This window comes from Balaenoptera borealis (genome assembly GCF_965194805.1).
Source record: "Balaenoptera borealis genome assembly, chromosome: 1".
Classification (NCBI taxonomy): domain Eukaryota; kingdom Metazoa; phylum Chordata; class Mammalia; order Artiodactyla; family Balaenopteridae; genus Balaenoptera; species Balaenoptera borealis.
The window spans coordinates 28,759,093-28,777,835 of record NC_138860.1 but is presented as its reverse complement, the minus strand read 5'-3'; the positions used below and the strand labels follow the sequence as shown (position 1 = coordinate 28,777,835).

Here is an 18,743-nt window from a genome sequence, read left to right as displayed (position 1 = left end):
ATCTGGAAAAGACAAAAACTCTAATTCAAAAAGATACACGAACCTCAATGTTCACAGCAGCACTATTTACAATAGGCAAGACATGGAAATGACCCAAGTGCCCACCAGTAGACAGTTGGCTTAAGAAGATGTGGCATACACACACACACACACACACACATATATGTATGTATGTATATGTGTGTATATATATACACATACACACACAATGGAATATTACTCAGTCATAAAAAAGAATGACATAATGCCATTTGCAGCAACATGAATGGACCTAGACATTATTATACTTAGTGAAGTAAGTCAGACAAAGACAAATACTATATGATATCACTTCTTTGTGGAATCTAAAAAAAAAATAAATGAATCTATATACAAAACAGAAATAGACTCATAGACATAGAAAACAAACTTATGGTTACCAGAGGGGAGGGACTAATTAGGAGTATGGGATTAACAGATTCAAACTACTATACATAAAATAAATAAGCAACAAGGATTTACTGTATATCTCGGAATTATATTCAGTATCTTGTAATAACCTATAATGGAATATAATCAGAAAAAATAACTGAATCATTATGCTGTACACTTGAAACTAACACACTATTGTAAATCAACCATAATTTACAATATTTTAATTCTTCAGTTTAATAAATAAATATATATATTTTAAAATACAAATTATAGTTATAAAATAAAGAATTCATGGGGATTTAATGTACAGAATGATAAATACAGTTAATAATGCCATAATGTATATTTGAAACTTGCTAGAAGAATAAATCTTAAAAGGTCTGACCACAAAAAATAAAGCTTGTAACTATGTGTGGTGATGGATTTTAAGTAGAAGTATTATAGTGATCATTTTAGTTTTATTATTCTAGTATTTTAAATTTATCAAGAATGCTTTTGCATTCAATGATTACATAAAATTTATGGGCACAAATAATCTATGCTAATAATCTATTCTAGTCACCATTTTATTTAATAATAAAAAACTCCGAATGTTAGGGGGAAATATCAAAAAGTATCACTACTGTAATTAGTGATATAGGTGACAAATATATAATGAAAACATTATCCCAAACACACAAGCATAGAATAAATATTTCCCTCTCAAAGGAATAAAACAGATTCTAATAGTCAGATGATATTACAAACTTTGAAACTTTTAATACTGTAAATAAATATCAATATACAGATATTATTGTAGCTGTAGCCTACAATCAACATTTTGGTTATTTAATGGAATTTCTACACTTTAGTCATGTGCATGCATGAACACACACACTTGTGGACACCATAAACAAAAATTTAATAATCAACTCTAGTAGTCAGTTACCTTAGCAATAATAACTTCTTTCTTCAGAATCTTCATAGCATAGTATTTTCCACTTGCTTTCTCTCGAACCAAAATAACTTTCCCAAAAGTGCCTTTACCTAGTAGTTTCAAATAGTCAAAATCATTCATTGTCTGAAAAACACAAATGAAAATACATAATATGAAACATTTGATGCAATTTATTTGTAAACTTATATGTATATATTTGCATTATCTACTCAAAATCAAATTTTACCAACTTCTAAGCACACTTAAATGACGAAGAATCAGAATGGCATTGGCTTTCTCATCACCAATCATGGATGCTGGAAATAATTTAAGCAATTCTCAGATAGTGGAGACAATAATTTTAAACGTAGAATCTCACAACTACTCAAATTATTAGTAAGGGCAAAGGGAAAATAAAATCATTTTCACTCACTTCCAAGAACTCAAGTTTCTAAGGATTTAGTAGTGCCACTACTCCCGGACAATGTGACAATCAAAAATGTCCTCCACAAACATTTCCAAATATATCTAAGAGAAAAGTATTGAAGGGAGTGTTTGAGAATGTACTATATTAAAATAAGGATGGACTCCAAGAAAGAGAAAGATACATGTATAAGAAATGTTGAAAACAATTCTGGAGCCCAGTGCAAAGAAACAGAAGAACAACAGCAGTATATCTTCTGAGAAAGCAACTGGTCCAAGGCAGAAGGAGGAGTCATGGAACTCTAAGAATGTCTTTAATCTGCCTATTTTCAGTTTCATTTCTCATTCCCATTTCTAAGTAGTAGGTGATTACCAGGATTTTGCCAAGCAGAATTACTATTGCTCTCTATAGCCCCCTCTATGAATGCTTTCCCTACTCTATTTATCCCACAAACTTCCAAAATTTTGATAATGTTTCTCCACTAATGTCCTTCTCTCACACAGCTTTTCATTTTCGTGGGCTTGTCCCCTTTAAAAATTCCTCTGCTATTATTTTAATAGGCTTTTAGATGAAAGAGGAGGTATGCTCAGTTTACCATCTTAAATTTAAATTCGGTTTAGAGGGATTTAAAAATAACAATTTAAGGATCTGGGGTTTTATCCTACCAACAATCAGAAGTTATTGAAGATTTTTGTGCCTTTTTAGAAGTATTTCTTTCCTCTTTACCACCCATTTGAAGTAAATGTCAGAAATGTCTCAAACAGATGACCTCAGCTTCTACCTTAAGAAACTAGAAAAACAGCAAATTAAATCCAAAAGAATTAGAAGAAAAAAATAATAAAGATCAGGGCAGAAATCAATTAGGGACTTCCCTGGCGGTCCAGTGGTTAAGAATGCATGCTTCCATTGCAGGGGGTACGGGTTTGATCCCTGGTCAAGGAAGTGGATTCCTACATGCTGTGTGCATGGTGCAATGCGGCCAAAAAAAAGAAAGAAAAGAAAAAAGAAATCAATTAAATTTTAAGAAGAAAGAAAAGGAGAGGAGGTCACGATGGCGGAGGAGTAGGAGGACGTGGAGTTTATCTCTCCCTACAAATGCATCAAGAATACATCTACAAATGGAACAGTTCTCAGAGAGCACAGGCTGAAAGTTAGCAGAGGACCTCGGTCACCTAAAAGGACAAGAAATCCCCACGTAACTGGGGAGGATGAAAGAAAGAAGAAGCAAAAAAGAAGAGGTTGCCACATATTGGGAAGCCCCTCACTGGCAGGGAGATCAGTTGGCACAGAAGGGGAGTTTCGGGGGCTATCAGAAGAGAGTGCAGCACCCGGTCTGTGGCAGGCAGGACAGAGTGAGACCTACACAGATGGTCTGTGCCACAGCCCTGTGTGCCCCAGTCTGAGACGTGTGTCCCAGTGTGGAAAGGGGCTGGGTGCTGGACTGTGGGGTTTGGGGAGTAAATCCGGGGAGAGGATTGCTGTTGGCTGTGAGGAGACAGCATGAGGAGACGGGAGTGAGGAAATCCTCAACTGGGAATGCTTGTGGAGGAAACTGAGACTGCCATAGCGGGAAAGGGCCATTGTTAAGTGACACAGAAGGGGAGGAGCTGCCATTGCAGCCTTTCTCCCCATGCACTGGCCCTTGCCTCCCTGGGCACTAGGAAGGGCCCCCACTGGGGCCGGCTCTCTCGCGGCCTCTGGCTTCCCTATGTGCCTCGTCAATGCCAGGGAAGGCTCTCTTGCACCCGTGGCTGAGCACTAGGAAGGGCCACCACAGGGGCCAACTATTTCATGCCCGCGGCCACCGGTTTCCCCACGCACCTGTCACCGCCAGGGGTCCCGCGACTCTGGCTGCTACACAGCCTCCGAGTCCCCTCCTCGCCAGGGCAAACTCATATGATCCAGGGCAGCCTCAAAAGCAGACCCCTGTGGGTGACCCACATGCAGAGGTGCGGTTGTAACCACAGCTAAGCCCCAGGGGACATCAACTAAGGAAGAAAAGCCGAAATCTCTCCTCGTAGCTGTGCAAACTGTGAAATGACATCTCCAAGAGTGGCCTTGTAAACTCAGAGCCTACAGAACATCTGAACAAACAAGCAGTGCTCCCACAGAAAACACAAGCCTAGCTTTAGCAGCTGTAGATTCTGTTGGCACATACACATGTAGGTTGGGCCAGGCTAAGGATGGTGCTTGCCCCATAGCAACAACAGTGGGTCCAGATCCATGATTACTGCAATCCTGGGACCTGACTTCAGTGGCTCTCTGTAAGTTTAAGAAAACTGAAATCATATCAAGCATCTTTTCCGACCACAATGCTATGGGATTAGATATCAATTACAGGAAAAAAACTGTAAAAACCACAAACACATGGAGGCCAAACAATATGTTACTAAATAACCAATGGACCACTGAAGAAATCAAAGAGGAAATAAAAACATACCTAGAGACAAACGATAATGAGACAATGATGATCCAAAACCTATGGGATGCAGCAAAAGGAGTTCTAAGAGGGAATTTTATAGCAATACAATCTTAACTCAGGAAACAAGAAAAATCTCAAGTAAACAATCTATCTTTACACCTAACACAACTCGACAAAAAAGAACAAACAAAACCTAAAGTTAGTAGAAGGAAAGAAATCATAAAGATCAGAGCAGAAATAAATGAAATAGAGACAAAGAAAACAAAAGCAAAGATCAATGAAACTAAAAGCTGGTTCTGTGAGAAGATTAACAAAATTGATAAACCTTTAGCCAGACTCATCAGGAAAAAAAAGGAGAGGACTCAAATCAATAAAATTAGAAATGAAAAAGGAGAAGTTACAAAGGACACCACAGAAATACAAAGGATCATAAGAGACTACTATAAGCAACTCTATGCCAATAAAATGGATAACCTAGAAGAAACAGACAAATCCTTAGAAAGGTACAATCTCCTAAGACTGAAACAGAAAGAAATAGAAAACATGATCAGACTAATCACAAGTACTGAAATTGAAACTGTGATTTAAAAACTTCCAACAAACAAAGGTCCAGGACCAGATGGCTTCACAGGTGAATTCTATCAAAGAATAGTTAACACTTATCCTTCTGAAACTATTCCAAACAATTGAAGAGAAAAGAACACTCCCAAACTTGCTCACGATGCCACCATCACCCTGATACCAAAACCAGACAAAGATAACACAAAAAAAGAAAATTACAGGCCAATATCACTGATGAACATAGACACAAAAATCTTCAACAAAATATTAGCAAACCAAATTCAACAACACATTCAAAGGATCATAAAGATGGCAGACTAGAAGGACATGGAGTTCGCATATCCTCACAACTAGGGCACCTACCACGTGGGGGACCACGAAAACCTAAGGGGACAGGAGGAACACCAGAGCAACAGAGTAAGACATGGTGGGGAGGGAGGAGAAGTGGAGGCAGGATGGAACTGGAGCCTTGGAGGGGCGCCTGGGGGAGGGAAGGGGTTCCCACTCTTGGGAAGCCCACCCACAGTGAGGGGATCAACAGGGATGGCGAAAGACCGTCGGGAGAACAAAGGATTGGAAGGGAATGCAGCCAGTGTTTCCCCTGCCCACTTGGGTCCCAGAAAGCCTGCTGAGGTCCTAATCATCCGATCTCTGTGACTCCCTCCAGCCATGCTGAGCATAAGCCCCGCCCTCACCCAGAACCTTACCTCTGCACTTCACACTCCGAGACCCCCTACGACCAAGTTGGGCCTAAACCTTGCCCCCGCACCTCCACCCAGCGCCTTACCTCTGAACTCCGCACTCCGAGGCCCTCTCCAGCAGTGCTGAATATTCCGGTTGCATGGGTCCTGAGCCTAGGTCCCGACCCCTGCCTAAACCTCACCCTCAACTAAGCCCCACCCCATCCCCACAGCCAAGGCCTTTTCTAGCATTTTTGTTTTCAAGGTTGTGGTTCCATTTTATTTTGTTGTTTCAATTTAATTTTTATTTTTTCAAATAAATTTTGAAATTTTTCTTATTTTATTTTGTTCTTTATATATTGTTATTGTTCTGCTTGTTTTGGCTTGCTCCCGCCCACTTTTTTTTTCTGTTGTGGTTCTGTTTTACCTTGTTTTAGTTGTTTCACTTATATTTTTCTTTTTCCTAATATATCTTTTTCTAATTTTATTTTTTTGTTTGTTTTTGTACTGCTCCTTTTTTTGAATTTTATTTTATTTATTTTTTTCTACAGCAGGTTCTTATTAGTTATCTATTTTATACATATTAGTGTATATATGCCAATCCCAACCTTCCAATTCATCCCACCACCACCACCAACCCACCAGCTGCTTTCCCCCTTGGTGTCCATAATGTTTGTTCTCTACAGCAGTCTCTCTATTTGGTCCTTTTTTTTTTCTTCTTCTCTTTTGCCACACCACGTGGTTTGAGGGATCTTGGTTCCCAGGCCGGTGATCGGGCCTGAGCTCCTGTGGAGTGTGCGCCAAGCCCAAACCACCGGACTAACAGAGAACCTCAGACAACAGGAAATATTAATCAGAGTGAGGTCTCCCAGAAATCCTCATCTCAACACCGAGACCTGGCTCTAAACAAATGCCTGTAAACTCCAGTGCTGGGCGCCTCGGGCCAAAAAACCAGTAAGACAAGAACACAATACCACCCATCAAAAAAAATAAGACGACAAAAAAATATGTTACAGACGAAGGAATAAGGTAAAAACCTACAAGACCAAATAAATGAAGACAAAATAGGCAAGCAATATGAAAAAGAATTCACAGTAATGATAAGAAAGACGATCCAAAATCTCAAAAATAGAATGGAGGCACGGATCAAGGAAATACAAGATATGGTTAACAAACACCAAGTAGAACTAAAAAACAAACAGTGAAGAACAACACAATAACTGAAATGAAAAATACACTAAAAGGAATCAATAGCAGAATAACTGATGCAGAAGAAGGGATAAATGAGCTGGCAGACAGAATAGTGGAAATAACTTCCGAGGAGCAGAATAAAGAAAAGAGACTGGAAAGAACTGAGGACAGTCTCAGAGACGTCTGGGACAACATTAAATGCACCAACATTCTAATTGTAGGGGTCCCAGCAGAAGAACGGAAAGAGAAAGGGTCTGAGAAAATATCTGAAGAAATTAGAGTCGAAAACTTCCCTAACATGGGAAAGGAATTAGTCAATCAAATCCAGGAAGCGCAGAGAGTCCCATACTAGATAAACCCTAGGAGAAACATGGCAAGACACATATTAATCAAACTAACAACAACTAAATTCAAAGAAAAAATATTAAAAACAGTAAGGAAAAAGCAACAAATAATATACAAGGGAATCCCTATAAGGTTATCAGTTGATTTTTCAGCAGAAACTCTGCAGGTCAGAAGGGAGTGGCAGGATATATTTAAAGTGATGAAAGGGAAAAACCTACAAGCAAGATTACTCTACCCAGCAAGGATCTCATTCAGATTTGATGGAGAAATCAAAAGCTTTACAGACAAGCAAAAGGTAAGAGAATACAGCACCACCAAACCAGCTTTACGACAAATACTAAAGGAACTTCTCTAGGCAGGAAATGCAAAAGAAGAAAAATACCCACAAAAACAAACCCCAAACAATTAAGAAATTAGTAATAGGAACATACATATCGATAATCCCCTTGAATGTAAATGGACTAAATGCTCCAAGCAAAAGACACAGACTGGCTGAATGGATACAAAAACAGGACCCATATATGCTGTCTACAAGAGACCCTCTTCAGACCTAAGGACACATACAGACTGAAAGTGAGGAGACGAAAAAAGATATTCCATGCAAAAGGAAATCACAAGAAAGCTGGAGAAGCAATACTCATATCTGATAAAATAGACTTTAAAATAAAGACTGTTACAAGACATAAGGAAGGACACTACATAACAATCAAGGGATCAATCTAAAAAGAAAACATAAAAATTATAAATATTTATGCACTCAACATGGGAGCAACTCAATATATAAGGCAAATGCTAACAGCCAAAAAAGGGGAAAAAGACAGTAACACAATTATACTGAGAGACTTTACACCCCACTAACACCAAAGGACACATCATCCAGCAAGAAAATAAATAAGGAAACACAACTTTAAATGACACCATAGACCAGATAGACTTAATTGATACTTATAGTACATTCCACCCAAAAGCAGCAGAATACACTTTCTTCTCAAGTGCACACGGAAGATTCTCCAGGATAGATCACATCTTGGGTAAGAAATCAAACACTGGAAAATTTTTACCAATTGAAATTGTGTCAAACATCTTTTCCAACCACAACGCTATGAGATTAGAAATCAAGTAGAGGAAAAGAACTAAAAAACACTAACACATGGAGGCAAAGCACTGCAATGCTAAAAAATCAAGAGATCACTGAAGAAATCAAAGAGGAAATGAAAAAATACCTAGAGACAAAGGACAATGAAAACATGATGACACAAAACCTACAGAACTCAGAAAAAGCAGATCTAAGAAGGAAGTTTATAGCAATTCAAACTCACCTCAAGAAACAAAAAAAATCTCAAATAAAATAAATAGTCTAATCTTACACGTAAAGCAACTAGAGAAAGATGAACAAGGAAAGCCTAAAGTTAGTAGAAGGAAAGATATCATACAGATCAGAGCAGAAATAAATGAAATAGAAACGAAGAAAACGATAGCAAAGATCAATAAAAACAAAAGTTGGTTCTTTGAGAAGATTAAAAAAAAAATTGATAAACCTTTAGCCAGACTCATCAAGAAAAAAGTGAGAGGACTCAAATCTATAAAATTAGAAATGAAAAAGAAGAAATTACAACTGACACTGCAGAAATACAAAGGATCATAAGAGACTACTACAAGCAACTCTATGCCAATAAAATGGACAACCTGGAAGAAACGGACAAATTATTGGAAAGGTACAACCTTCCAAGACTGAACCAGGAAGAAATAGAAAATATAAACAGACCAATCACAAGTAATGAAATTGAAACTGTGATTAAAAATCTTCCAACAAACAAAACTACAGGACCAGATGGTTTCATAGGTGAATTCTATGAAACACTGAAAGAAGAGCTAACAACTATCCTTCTGAAACTATTCCAAAAAATTGCAGAGGAAGGAACACTCCCATACTCGTTCAACGAATCCACCATCATCTGGATACCAAAACCAGAAAAAGATATCATAAAAAAAGAAAATTACGGACCAGTATCACTGATGAACATAGAAGCAAAAATCCTCAACAAAACACTAGCAAACAGAATCCAACAACACTTTCAAAAGGTCATGCACCATGATCAAGAGGGTTTTATTGCAGGGATGCAAGGATTCTTCAATATACGCAAATCAATCAAAGGGATACACCAATATTAACAAATTAAAGAAAAACCATATAATCATCAATAGATGCAGAACAAGCGTTTAACAAATTTCAACACCCATTTATGATAAAAATTCTCCAGAAAGTGAGCATACAAGGAACCTACCTCAACATAATAAAAGTCATACATAACAAATACACAGCAAACATCATTCTCAATGGTGAAAAACTGAAAGCATATCCTCTAAGGTCACAAACAAAACAAGGATGTCCACTCTCACCCCTATTATTCAACATAGTTCTGGAAGTCCTAGACACGGCAATCAGAGGAGAAAAAGAAATAAAAGGAATATAAATTGGAAAAGAAGAAGTAAAACTGTCACTGTTTGCAGATGATACGATCCTTTACATAGAAAATCCTAAAGATGCCACCAGAAAACTAGCAGAGCTAATCAGTGAATTGGGTAAAGTTGCAGGATACAAAAGTAATGCACAGAAATCTCTTGCATTCGTATACACTAAGAACAAAAGATCAGAAAAACAAATTAAGGAAACAATCACATTTACCATTGCAACAAAAAGAATAAAATACCTAAGGAGGCAAAAGACCTGTATTCCGAAAACCATAAAATACTTATGAAAGAAATCAAAGATGGCACGAACAAATGGAGAGATAAACCATGTTCCTCGATTGGAAGAATCAATATCATGAAAAGGACTATACTACCAAAAGTAATCTACAGGTTCAGTGCAATCTCCATCAAATTACCAAGGGCATTTTTCACAGAATTAGAACAAAATATTTTACAACTTGTATGGAAACACAAAAGACCTTGAATAGCCAAAGCAATCTTCAGAAAGTAACACGGAGCTGAAGGAATCAGGCTCCCTGACTTCAGACTATACTACAAAGCCACAGTAAACAAGACAGTATGATACTAGCACAAAAACAGAAATATAGATCAATGGAACAGGATAGAAAGCCCAGAGATAAACCCACGCACATATGGTCACCTAATCTACGACAAAGGAGGCAAGAATATAAGTCGGAGAAAAAACATCCTCTTCAATAAGTGGTGCTGGGAAAACTGGACAACTACATATGAAAGAATGAAATCAGAACACTGCCTAACACCATGCACAAAAATAAACTCAAAATGGATTAAAGACCTAAATGTAAGACTGGACACTATAAAATTCTTAGAGGAAAACATAGGCAGAACACTTTCTGACATAAATCACAGCAAGATCTTTTATGCCCCATCTCCTAGAGTAATGAAAATAAAAATAAGCAAATGTGACCTAATTAAACATAAAAGCTTTTGCACAGCAAAGGAAACAATAAACAAGACGAAAAGACAACCTTCAGATTGTGAGAAAATATTTGCAAAAGAAGCGACAGACAAGGGATTAATCTCCAAAATATATAAACAGCTCATGCAGCTCAACAGACATTTCACCAAAGAAGACACACAGATGGCCAAGAGGCACATGAAAAGATGTTCAACAGCACTAATTATTAGAGAAATGCAAATCAACATCACAATGAGGCATCACCTCACACCGATTCAGAATGGCCATCATCAAAAAATCTACAAACAATAAATGCTGGAGAGGGTGTGGAGAAAAAGGAATACTCTTGCACTGTTGGTGGGAATGTAAATCGATACGACCACTGTGGAGAACGGTACGGCGGTTCCTTAAAAAACTAAAAATAGAACTACCATATGACCCAGCAATCCCACTACTGGGCATATACCCAGAGAAAACCATAATTCAAAAAGTCACAGGGACTTACTTGGTGGCACAGTGGTTAAGAATCCACCTGACAATGCAGGGGACACAGGTTCGATCCCTGGTCCGGGAAGGTCCCACATGCCGCAGAGCACTAAGCCTGTGTGCTGCAACTACTGAAGCCTGCGCACCTAGAGCTCATGCTCCGCAACAAAAGAAGCCACCACAATGAGAAGCCTGTGTTACGCAACAAAGAGCAGCCCCTGCTCACCGCAACTAGAGAAAGCCCATGCACAGCAATGAAGACCCAATGCAGCTAAATATAAATAAATAAAATAAATAAATTTATATAAAATAAGTCACATGTACCCTGCCGCACTATTTACAATAACCAGGACATGGAAACAACCTAAATATCCACCAACAGATGAAAACATAAAGTTGTGGTACATATATATAATGGAATATTACTCAGCCAGGAAAAGAAATAAAATTGGGTCATTTGTAGAGATGTGGATGGACCTACCATCTGTCATACAGAGTGAAGTACGTCAGAAAGAGAAAAACAAATATTGTATATTAATACATATATGTGGAATCTAGAAAAATGGTACAGATGAACTTACTTGCAGGGCAGGAATAGAGACGTAGATGTACAGAATGGACCTGTGGACACAGTGGGGGAAGGGGAGGGTTGGATGAATTGGAAGATTAGGTGTGACATAAATACACTACCACCTGTAAAATACAGACCTAGTGGGAACCTGCTGTATAGCACATGGAGTTCAGCTCGGTGGTCTGTGATGACGTAGATGGGTGCAATGGAGGTGGGGAGGGAGGTTCACGAGGGAGGGGATACATATATACATACAGCTGATTCACTTCATTGTACAGCAGAAACTAACACAACATTGTAAAGCAATTATATTCCAATTTTAAAAACTCATTAAAAAATAAAAAGGATCATACACCATGGTCAAGTGGGATTTATCCCAGGGATGCAAGGATTCTTCAACATATGTAAATCAATCAATGTGATACAGAACATTAAGAAAATGAAGAATAAAAACCATATAATCATATCAATAGTGCAGAAAAGGCCTTTAACAAAATTCAACACCCATTTATGATCAAAACTCTCCAGTTATTGGGCATAGACGGAACATACCTCAACATAATAAACGCCATATACGACAACTACACAGCAAACATCATACTCAATGGTGAAAAACTGAACACATTTCCTCTAAGATGAGGAAAAAGACAAGGATGTGCACTCTTGCCACTTTTATTCAACATAGGTTTGGAAGTCCTAGCCAGGGAAATCAGAGAAGAAAAAGAAATAAAAGGAATCCAAACTGTAAAAGAAGAAGTAAAACTGTCAGTGTTTGCATGATACTATACATCAAAAATCCTAAAGATGCTACCAGAAAACTACTAGAACTAATCAATGAATTTGGTAAAGTTGCAGGACACAAAACTAACACACAGAAATCTGCTGCATTTCTATACACTAACAACAAAGATCAGAAAGAGATTTTAACAAAACAATCCCATTGCATTTAACATGCAATCCCATTGCATCAAAAAAGAATAAAATATCTAGGAATAAACCTACCTAAGGAGACAAAAGACATGTACTCTGAAAACTCTAAGACACTGATGAAAGAAATTGAAGACGTTGCAAACCACTGGAAAAAGAGACCATGTTCTTGGATTGGAAGAACCAATATGGTCAAAATGACTATACTGTCCAAGGCAATCTACAGATTCAATGTAATTCCTATCAAGTTATCAATGGCATTTTTCAAATAATTAGAACAGAAAAATTTTAAATTTGTATGGAAACACAAAAGACCCTGTATGGCCAAAACAATCCTGAGAAAGACAAACGGTGCTGGGAGAATCAGGCTATCTGACTACAGACTATACTACAAAGCTACAGTCATCAAAACAGTATGGTACTGTCACAAAACACAGAAATATAGATCAATGGAACAGGATAGAAAGTACAGAGATAAACCACACACCTATGGTCACCTAATCTATGACAAAGGAGGCAAGAATACACAATGGAGGAATTCTTCAATAAGAGGAACTGGGAAAACTGGACAACTAGATGTAAAAGAATGAAATTAGAACATTCTCTAACACCATACACAAAAATAAATCCAAATGGATTAAAGACCTAAATGTAACACCAGATACTATAAAACTCTTAGAGAAAAACATAGGCAGAACACTCTCTGACATAAATGGCAGTAACGTCTTTTTTGATCCACCTCTGAAAGTAATGAAAATAAAAACAAAAATAAACAAATGTGATCTAAATAAACATAAAAGCTTTTGCACAGCAAAGGAAACCATAAACAAAACGAAAAGAAAACCCATAGAATGGGAGAAAATATGTACAAATGAAGCAATGGACAAGGGATTAATCTCCAAAATATACAAAGAGTTCATACAGCTTAGTATCAAAAAAACAAACCCATTTAAAAAATGGGCCAAAGGGCTTCCCTGGTGGCGTAGTGGTTGAGAATCTGCCTGCCAATGCAGGGGACACGGGTTCGCGCCCCGGTCTGGGAAGATCCCACGTGCCGCGGAGCAACTAGGCCCGTGAGCCACAACTACTGAGCCTGCGCGTCTGGAGCCTGTGCTCCGCAACAAGAGAGTCCGCGACAGTGAGAGGCCCACGCACCGCGATGAAGAGTGGTCCCCGCTCGCCGCAACTAGAGAAAGCCCTCGCACAGAAATGAAGACCCAACACAGCCAAAAATAAATAAATAACTAAAAAAAAAAAAAAAAAAATGGGCCAAAGATGTAAACAGATATTTCTCCAAAGAAGACATACAAATGACCAAGAGACACATGAAAAGTTGCTCAACATCACTTATTATTAGAGAAATGTAAACCAAAACTACAATGAGGTACCACCTCACACAGGTCACAATGGGCATCATCAAAAAATCTAGAAAGAATAAATGCTGGAGAGGGTGTGGAGAAAACGGAACCCTCTTGCACTGTTGATGGGAAAGTAAATTGATACAGCCACTATGGAGAACAGTACGAAGATTCCTTAAAAAACTAAAAATAAAGCTACCATAGGATCCAGCAATCCCACTCCTGGGCATATACCCAGAGAAAACCATAATTCAAAAAGATACATGCACCTCAATGTTCACTGCATCACTATTTACAAGAGCCAGGACATGGAAGCAACCTAAATATCCATCAATGGAGGAATGGATAAGGAAGAGGTGGTATATATGTACAATGGAATATTACTCAGCCATAAGAAAGAATGAAATAATGCCATTTTCAGCGACATGGTTGGATCTAGAGTTTGTCATACTGAGTGAAGTAAGTCAGACAGAGAAAACAATATCATATGATATCACTTATATGTGGAATCTAAAGAAATGGTACAAATGAACCCATTTACAAAACAGAAGTTGAGTCACAGATGTCGAAAATAAACTTGTGGTTATCAGGGGGGAAAGGAGGGGAAGGGATAAATTGGGAGATTCGAATTTGACATATACATACCATATATATAGAACAGATAAATAGTAAGAACCTGATGAAGAGCACAGGGAACTCTATTCAGTACTTTATAATGACCTATATGGGAACAGAATCTAAAAAAGAGTGGATATATGTATATGCATAACTGACTCTGCTTTACAGTAGAAACTAACACAACATTGTAAATCAACTATACTCCAATTAAAAAAATGAAAAAAAATAAGAAGAATGAAAAACTGATGTAACCAAAAGCTGGTTCTTTGAGAAAATCAATAAAATTGATACATCTCTAGCCAGATTATTCAGGAAAAGAAAGAAAGAGGATGCAAATAACCAATATCAGGAATGAGAGAGGTAAAATCATTACAGATTCTACAGATACTGGAAGGATCCCAAGGGAGTATTATAAACAACTTTATGTCCATAAAATCAACGACTTATATGAAGTGAACAAATTCCTTGAAAGGTTCAAACTCAAAGGTTACTCAAGAAGAAACAGATAACTTGAATATCCTATATCTATCAAGGAAATTGAATTTGTGGTCAAAAAGCTTTCAACAAGAAAACTCTAGGACCAGATGGTTCACTGGTGAATATGTCTGTAGATACATGTAAAAATTCTAAAAATTTTAGAAACGAATGCCTTCACTCCTTTACAATAATATTTGCTATCTATAATCTTGGTAATTTTTCCAAATGTCAAGTTACACTGTCTTAATCATTCAGTAGCATCTCTAATTCGAAGAAAAGTAGCAAGAGATAGGGAAAATAACCAAGTATATTTATTAATTCAACTAAAAACCAAAGATGTCACTCTAAATATACAGAATAGAGTTAACAGAATTAGTGTTATTTGAACAAACAGTGGGTAATACTAAGTAATTTCATTTTCATTAACAGGTTTTTAAAAATCAAGTAATACTACATTATCACAAAGCCCTTTGTACTAGGTAGTCTCCAAAAATGGCAGACAATTCCTCCAGCCCCGACTCCCTGTATGTACATGCCATTCCTCCTATGAAGAAATGGAGTCAACTTTCCCTCTCCCTGGGCTGGCTTTGTGTCCAGCTTTAAACACAAAATACCATCAAAGTGATAGAGTGCCAGTTCCAGACTTAGCCTTTAAGTCTGGGAGCGTATGCTTTCTCCCTCTTGGAAAAGTTTCATTCTTAAAAGTCAGCTCTCATGCTGTAAGGAAGTCCAGGCTATCTGCTGGAGAGAAAGGCCATATGGAGAGGCCCTGGAATATGAGACATCACATGAAGAGAGAGCTCACTGGAGGAGAACCAAAAATCCAGACATGGGAGAAAGGCTTTCATGGATTTTCCAGCCCAGTCCACGTGCCAGCTGAATGCAGCTGCTTGAAAGGTCCAAGTGAGACCAGCAGAATTGCCCAGGCAAACCACAAAATCAGAAGAAATTATAAACTGTCATTGTTTTAAGATATTAAACTTGGGAACTTTACTTCATAGCAGTGAAGAACTGACAGACATTATTCTCATAACTAAGCCATAATGTTGTTTTTATTGCTCAAAGCTTCATTTCAACAGTACCCACCTAATTTTATATCTAAAAACACCGGAAAATGATACTTGCTGTGTCCCATTACTAAATATCATATAAACTGAAACTGAATTCTGGGGATAAAAATTAGAAAATAAGCTGTAAATTGCTTTATGACATTTTCACATGAAAAGAAATACATAATAATGAAATACTACTATATTCTTTAAGGATTGTAATTCTTAGGGACAAGGAGGTTTTAAAAAAGGATGACAGCCTTAACGCTAAATTTCATAGCTTTTATCAGTATGTCAATCTTAAAAAAAAAGAGGAATTTACATGGAAACATATTACTAACAAAAATTCCCATTACTATATAAAATTTATATTACTATATGATAAAATCAGAAACATTTATCATATCTATTTTGATAAAACTTCGGAAAATTTAAAAAGTATCTTTGATACCAAATGTTCATCTTCAGTGTGGTATACACGGTGATTATCTAGTCTTTACAAATGAAATGTAAACTATTTTCCTCTTTTGGATGGTGTTAAGGGAAAAGATACAAAAAGATTTTAATTAAAAATAAGAGCATAACATACTATTTACAATAGCCAAGATATAGAAGCAAACTAAGTGTCCATCAACACATGAATGGATAAAGATATGATACACACACACACACACACACACACACACACACACACATATATACACACACAATGGAATATTACTCAGCCATTAAAAAAGAACGAAATAATGCCATTTGCAACAACGTGGATGGACCTAGAGATTATCATACTAAGTGAAGGTAAGTCAGAGAAAGACAACTATTACATCACTTATATGTGGAAACTTTTTAAAAAGTACAAATGAATTATTTCCCAAACAGAAACAGACTCACAGACATAGCAAACAATCTTACGGTTACCAAAGGGGAAACCAACACAAATTGTAAATCAACTAACACAATACTGTATATCAACTACACTTCAATAAAAAAATTTTAAAAACAAGGGCTGAAACTAGTGCAATATTGTAAATCAACAATATTTCAATTAAAAAAATTTTTTTAAATAAGAGCATGACACTCTCTAGAAAAATTAACCCTCTAAAACCCAAACCTAAGAATTTATTAGGGAAATATTTTACAGAGTTATACTCTTTCTTTTACATAATCTCTAACATATCAATGTGGCTGTTTTACGTTAAGAGATGCATGTGCATATAAAAAAAGTGCTTAATAAGTATATTCAAGTCACACACACTAGAATGTAAGAAAAATATTGTCTAGCCCCAAAATTACATTACAAATATTTATATAGAATTGAAGAGGAATACAAGGGAAAAAAATACAATGGTTTTAGCATATTTGGTCAAAAAAGATTAATTCCACATATATTTACAATGTAAGAGATAAACCAAATAAGGCCCATGGAGTGAAAAGGAGGCTTTCAAGAAGTTCACCTCTCTGCCCGCTTCCTCTAGTGCTTTTGCCCAAGGAAGGGGAAGCTCCAATCTTATCAGTCAACTTCTACAACACTGATTATGCTGCTCCTCCTGCTGGGTAGGAAGTGAGAGATCACTTGATTTCAGCAGGTCTGTTCTTTTATTCCTCTCCTTCTCTGTATACTAGCCATTGTTATCAGTTATGGTAGTCAGGCATTAAGTAAGAAAATTCCAAGAACTGGAATCAGACAAAATGGGAATATAGGAGGTACTGATTATACTTCTTACCTAAGTCATGAGATGATAAACAGCTGTCCCAGAGAGGCCTATATTGGTTACTTGAAAACGAAGCAGAATTTTTATTCCCATCTGACTGTTAATCCTTTTATGCTGTGCTGCTTCACGTACATGACAGGTTATAGATAATGGCAGCTTGGCAGACCAAGATTAAGCATGCCTGCGCCCTCTAATCCAGCAGACTCCAACCTTTTTGGCACCAGGGATCGGTTTCGTGGAAGACAATTTTAACTTGGACTGGGGGTGGGAGGGATGGTTCAGGCGGTAATGCAAGCGATGGGGAGCAATGGGGAGCGACTCATGAAGCTTCGCTCACTCACCTCCTGCTGTGCGGCCCGGCGGGGGGTGGGGGTGTGTGGATGGGGGGGTTGGGGACCCTTGCTCTAATCAAATTCCTTTGAAAAATCATCTTTTAATTTAAACAAAGATCAGCACTTGAATCTGGTTGCAAGGGCTTTGCCTTTCTCTCCGGCACCAGTATCCTTCCCTCTCCAAGAGTTTCAAGCTGCAGAGCAGACACTACGGCAATACTCTTACCACATCTGTCTGATCCAGGTAACAGAGAGCAGTTAAGACAATTCTCAGCATAGCTACCATAATCAGTAGGTATTCTCTTTATCCTACTGCCCATTTGTCAAAAAGTGAACAAAGAAGAAAATATATTCTGTAAATTATGAGGATATTCATTTTTTAAAAACATCTTTATTGGAGTATAATTGCTTTACAATGGTGTGTTAGTTTCTGCTATATAACAAAGTGAATCAGCTTTACCTAAACATATATCCCCATATCTCCTCCCTCTTGTGTCTCCCTCCCACCCTCCCTATGACCCCCCCAAGTGGACACAAAGCACCGAGCTGATATCCCTGTACTATGCGGCTGCTTCCCACTACCTAGCTATTTTACATTTGGTACTGTATATATGTCCATGCCACTCTCTCATTCGTCCCAGCTTACCCTTCCCCTTCCCCATGTCCTCAAGCCCATTCTCTACATCCGCGTCTTTATCCCTTCCTGTCCTGCTCCTAGGTTATATAGAACCTTTTTTTTTTTTTTTTTAGATTCCATATACATGTGTTAGCATATGGTATTTGTTTTTCTCTTTCTCTCTTACTTCACTCTGTATGACAGATTCTAGGTCCATCCCCCTCACTACAAA

General features: G+C 37.5%; 1 protein-coding gene and 1 long non-coding RNA gene across 6 annotated transcripts in view; one reads left to right on the top strand and one right to left on the bottom strand.

The window, feature by feature from the left end:
* Window positions 1-18,743, bottom strand: part of AKT3 (AKT serine/threonine kinase 3) — a 387,341-nt gene that overhangs the window by 150,176 nt on the left and 218,422 nt on the right. For all 5 annotated transcript variants that reach the window (XM_082340891.1, XM_082340893.1, XM_082340892.1 and 2 more), the window contains one exon: window positions 1,343-1,474. In XM_082340891.1, coding sequence (XP_082197017.1) covers window positions 1,343-1,474 — 132 coding nt within the window. The remainder of the gene's footprint in view (window positions 1-1,342; window positions 1,475-18,743) is intronic.
* LOC309605611 overlaps window positions 1-18,743 on the top strand; it is an 867,207-nt gene that overhangs the window by 689,058 nt on the left and 159,406 nt on the right. The gene's annotated exons all lie outside the window — the stretch shown is intronic.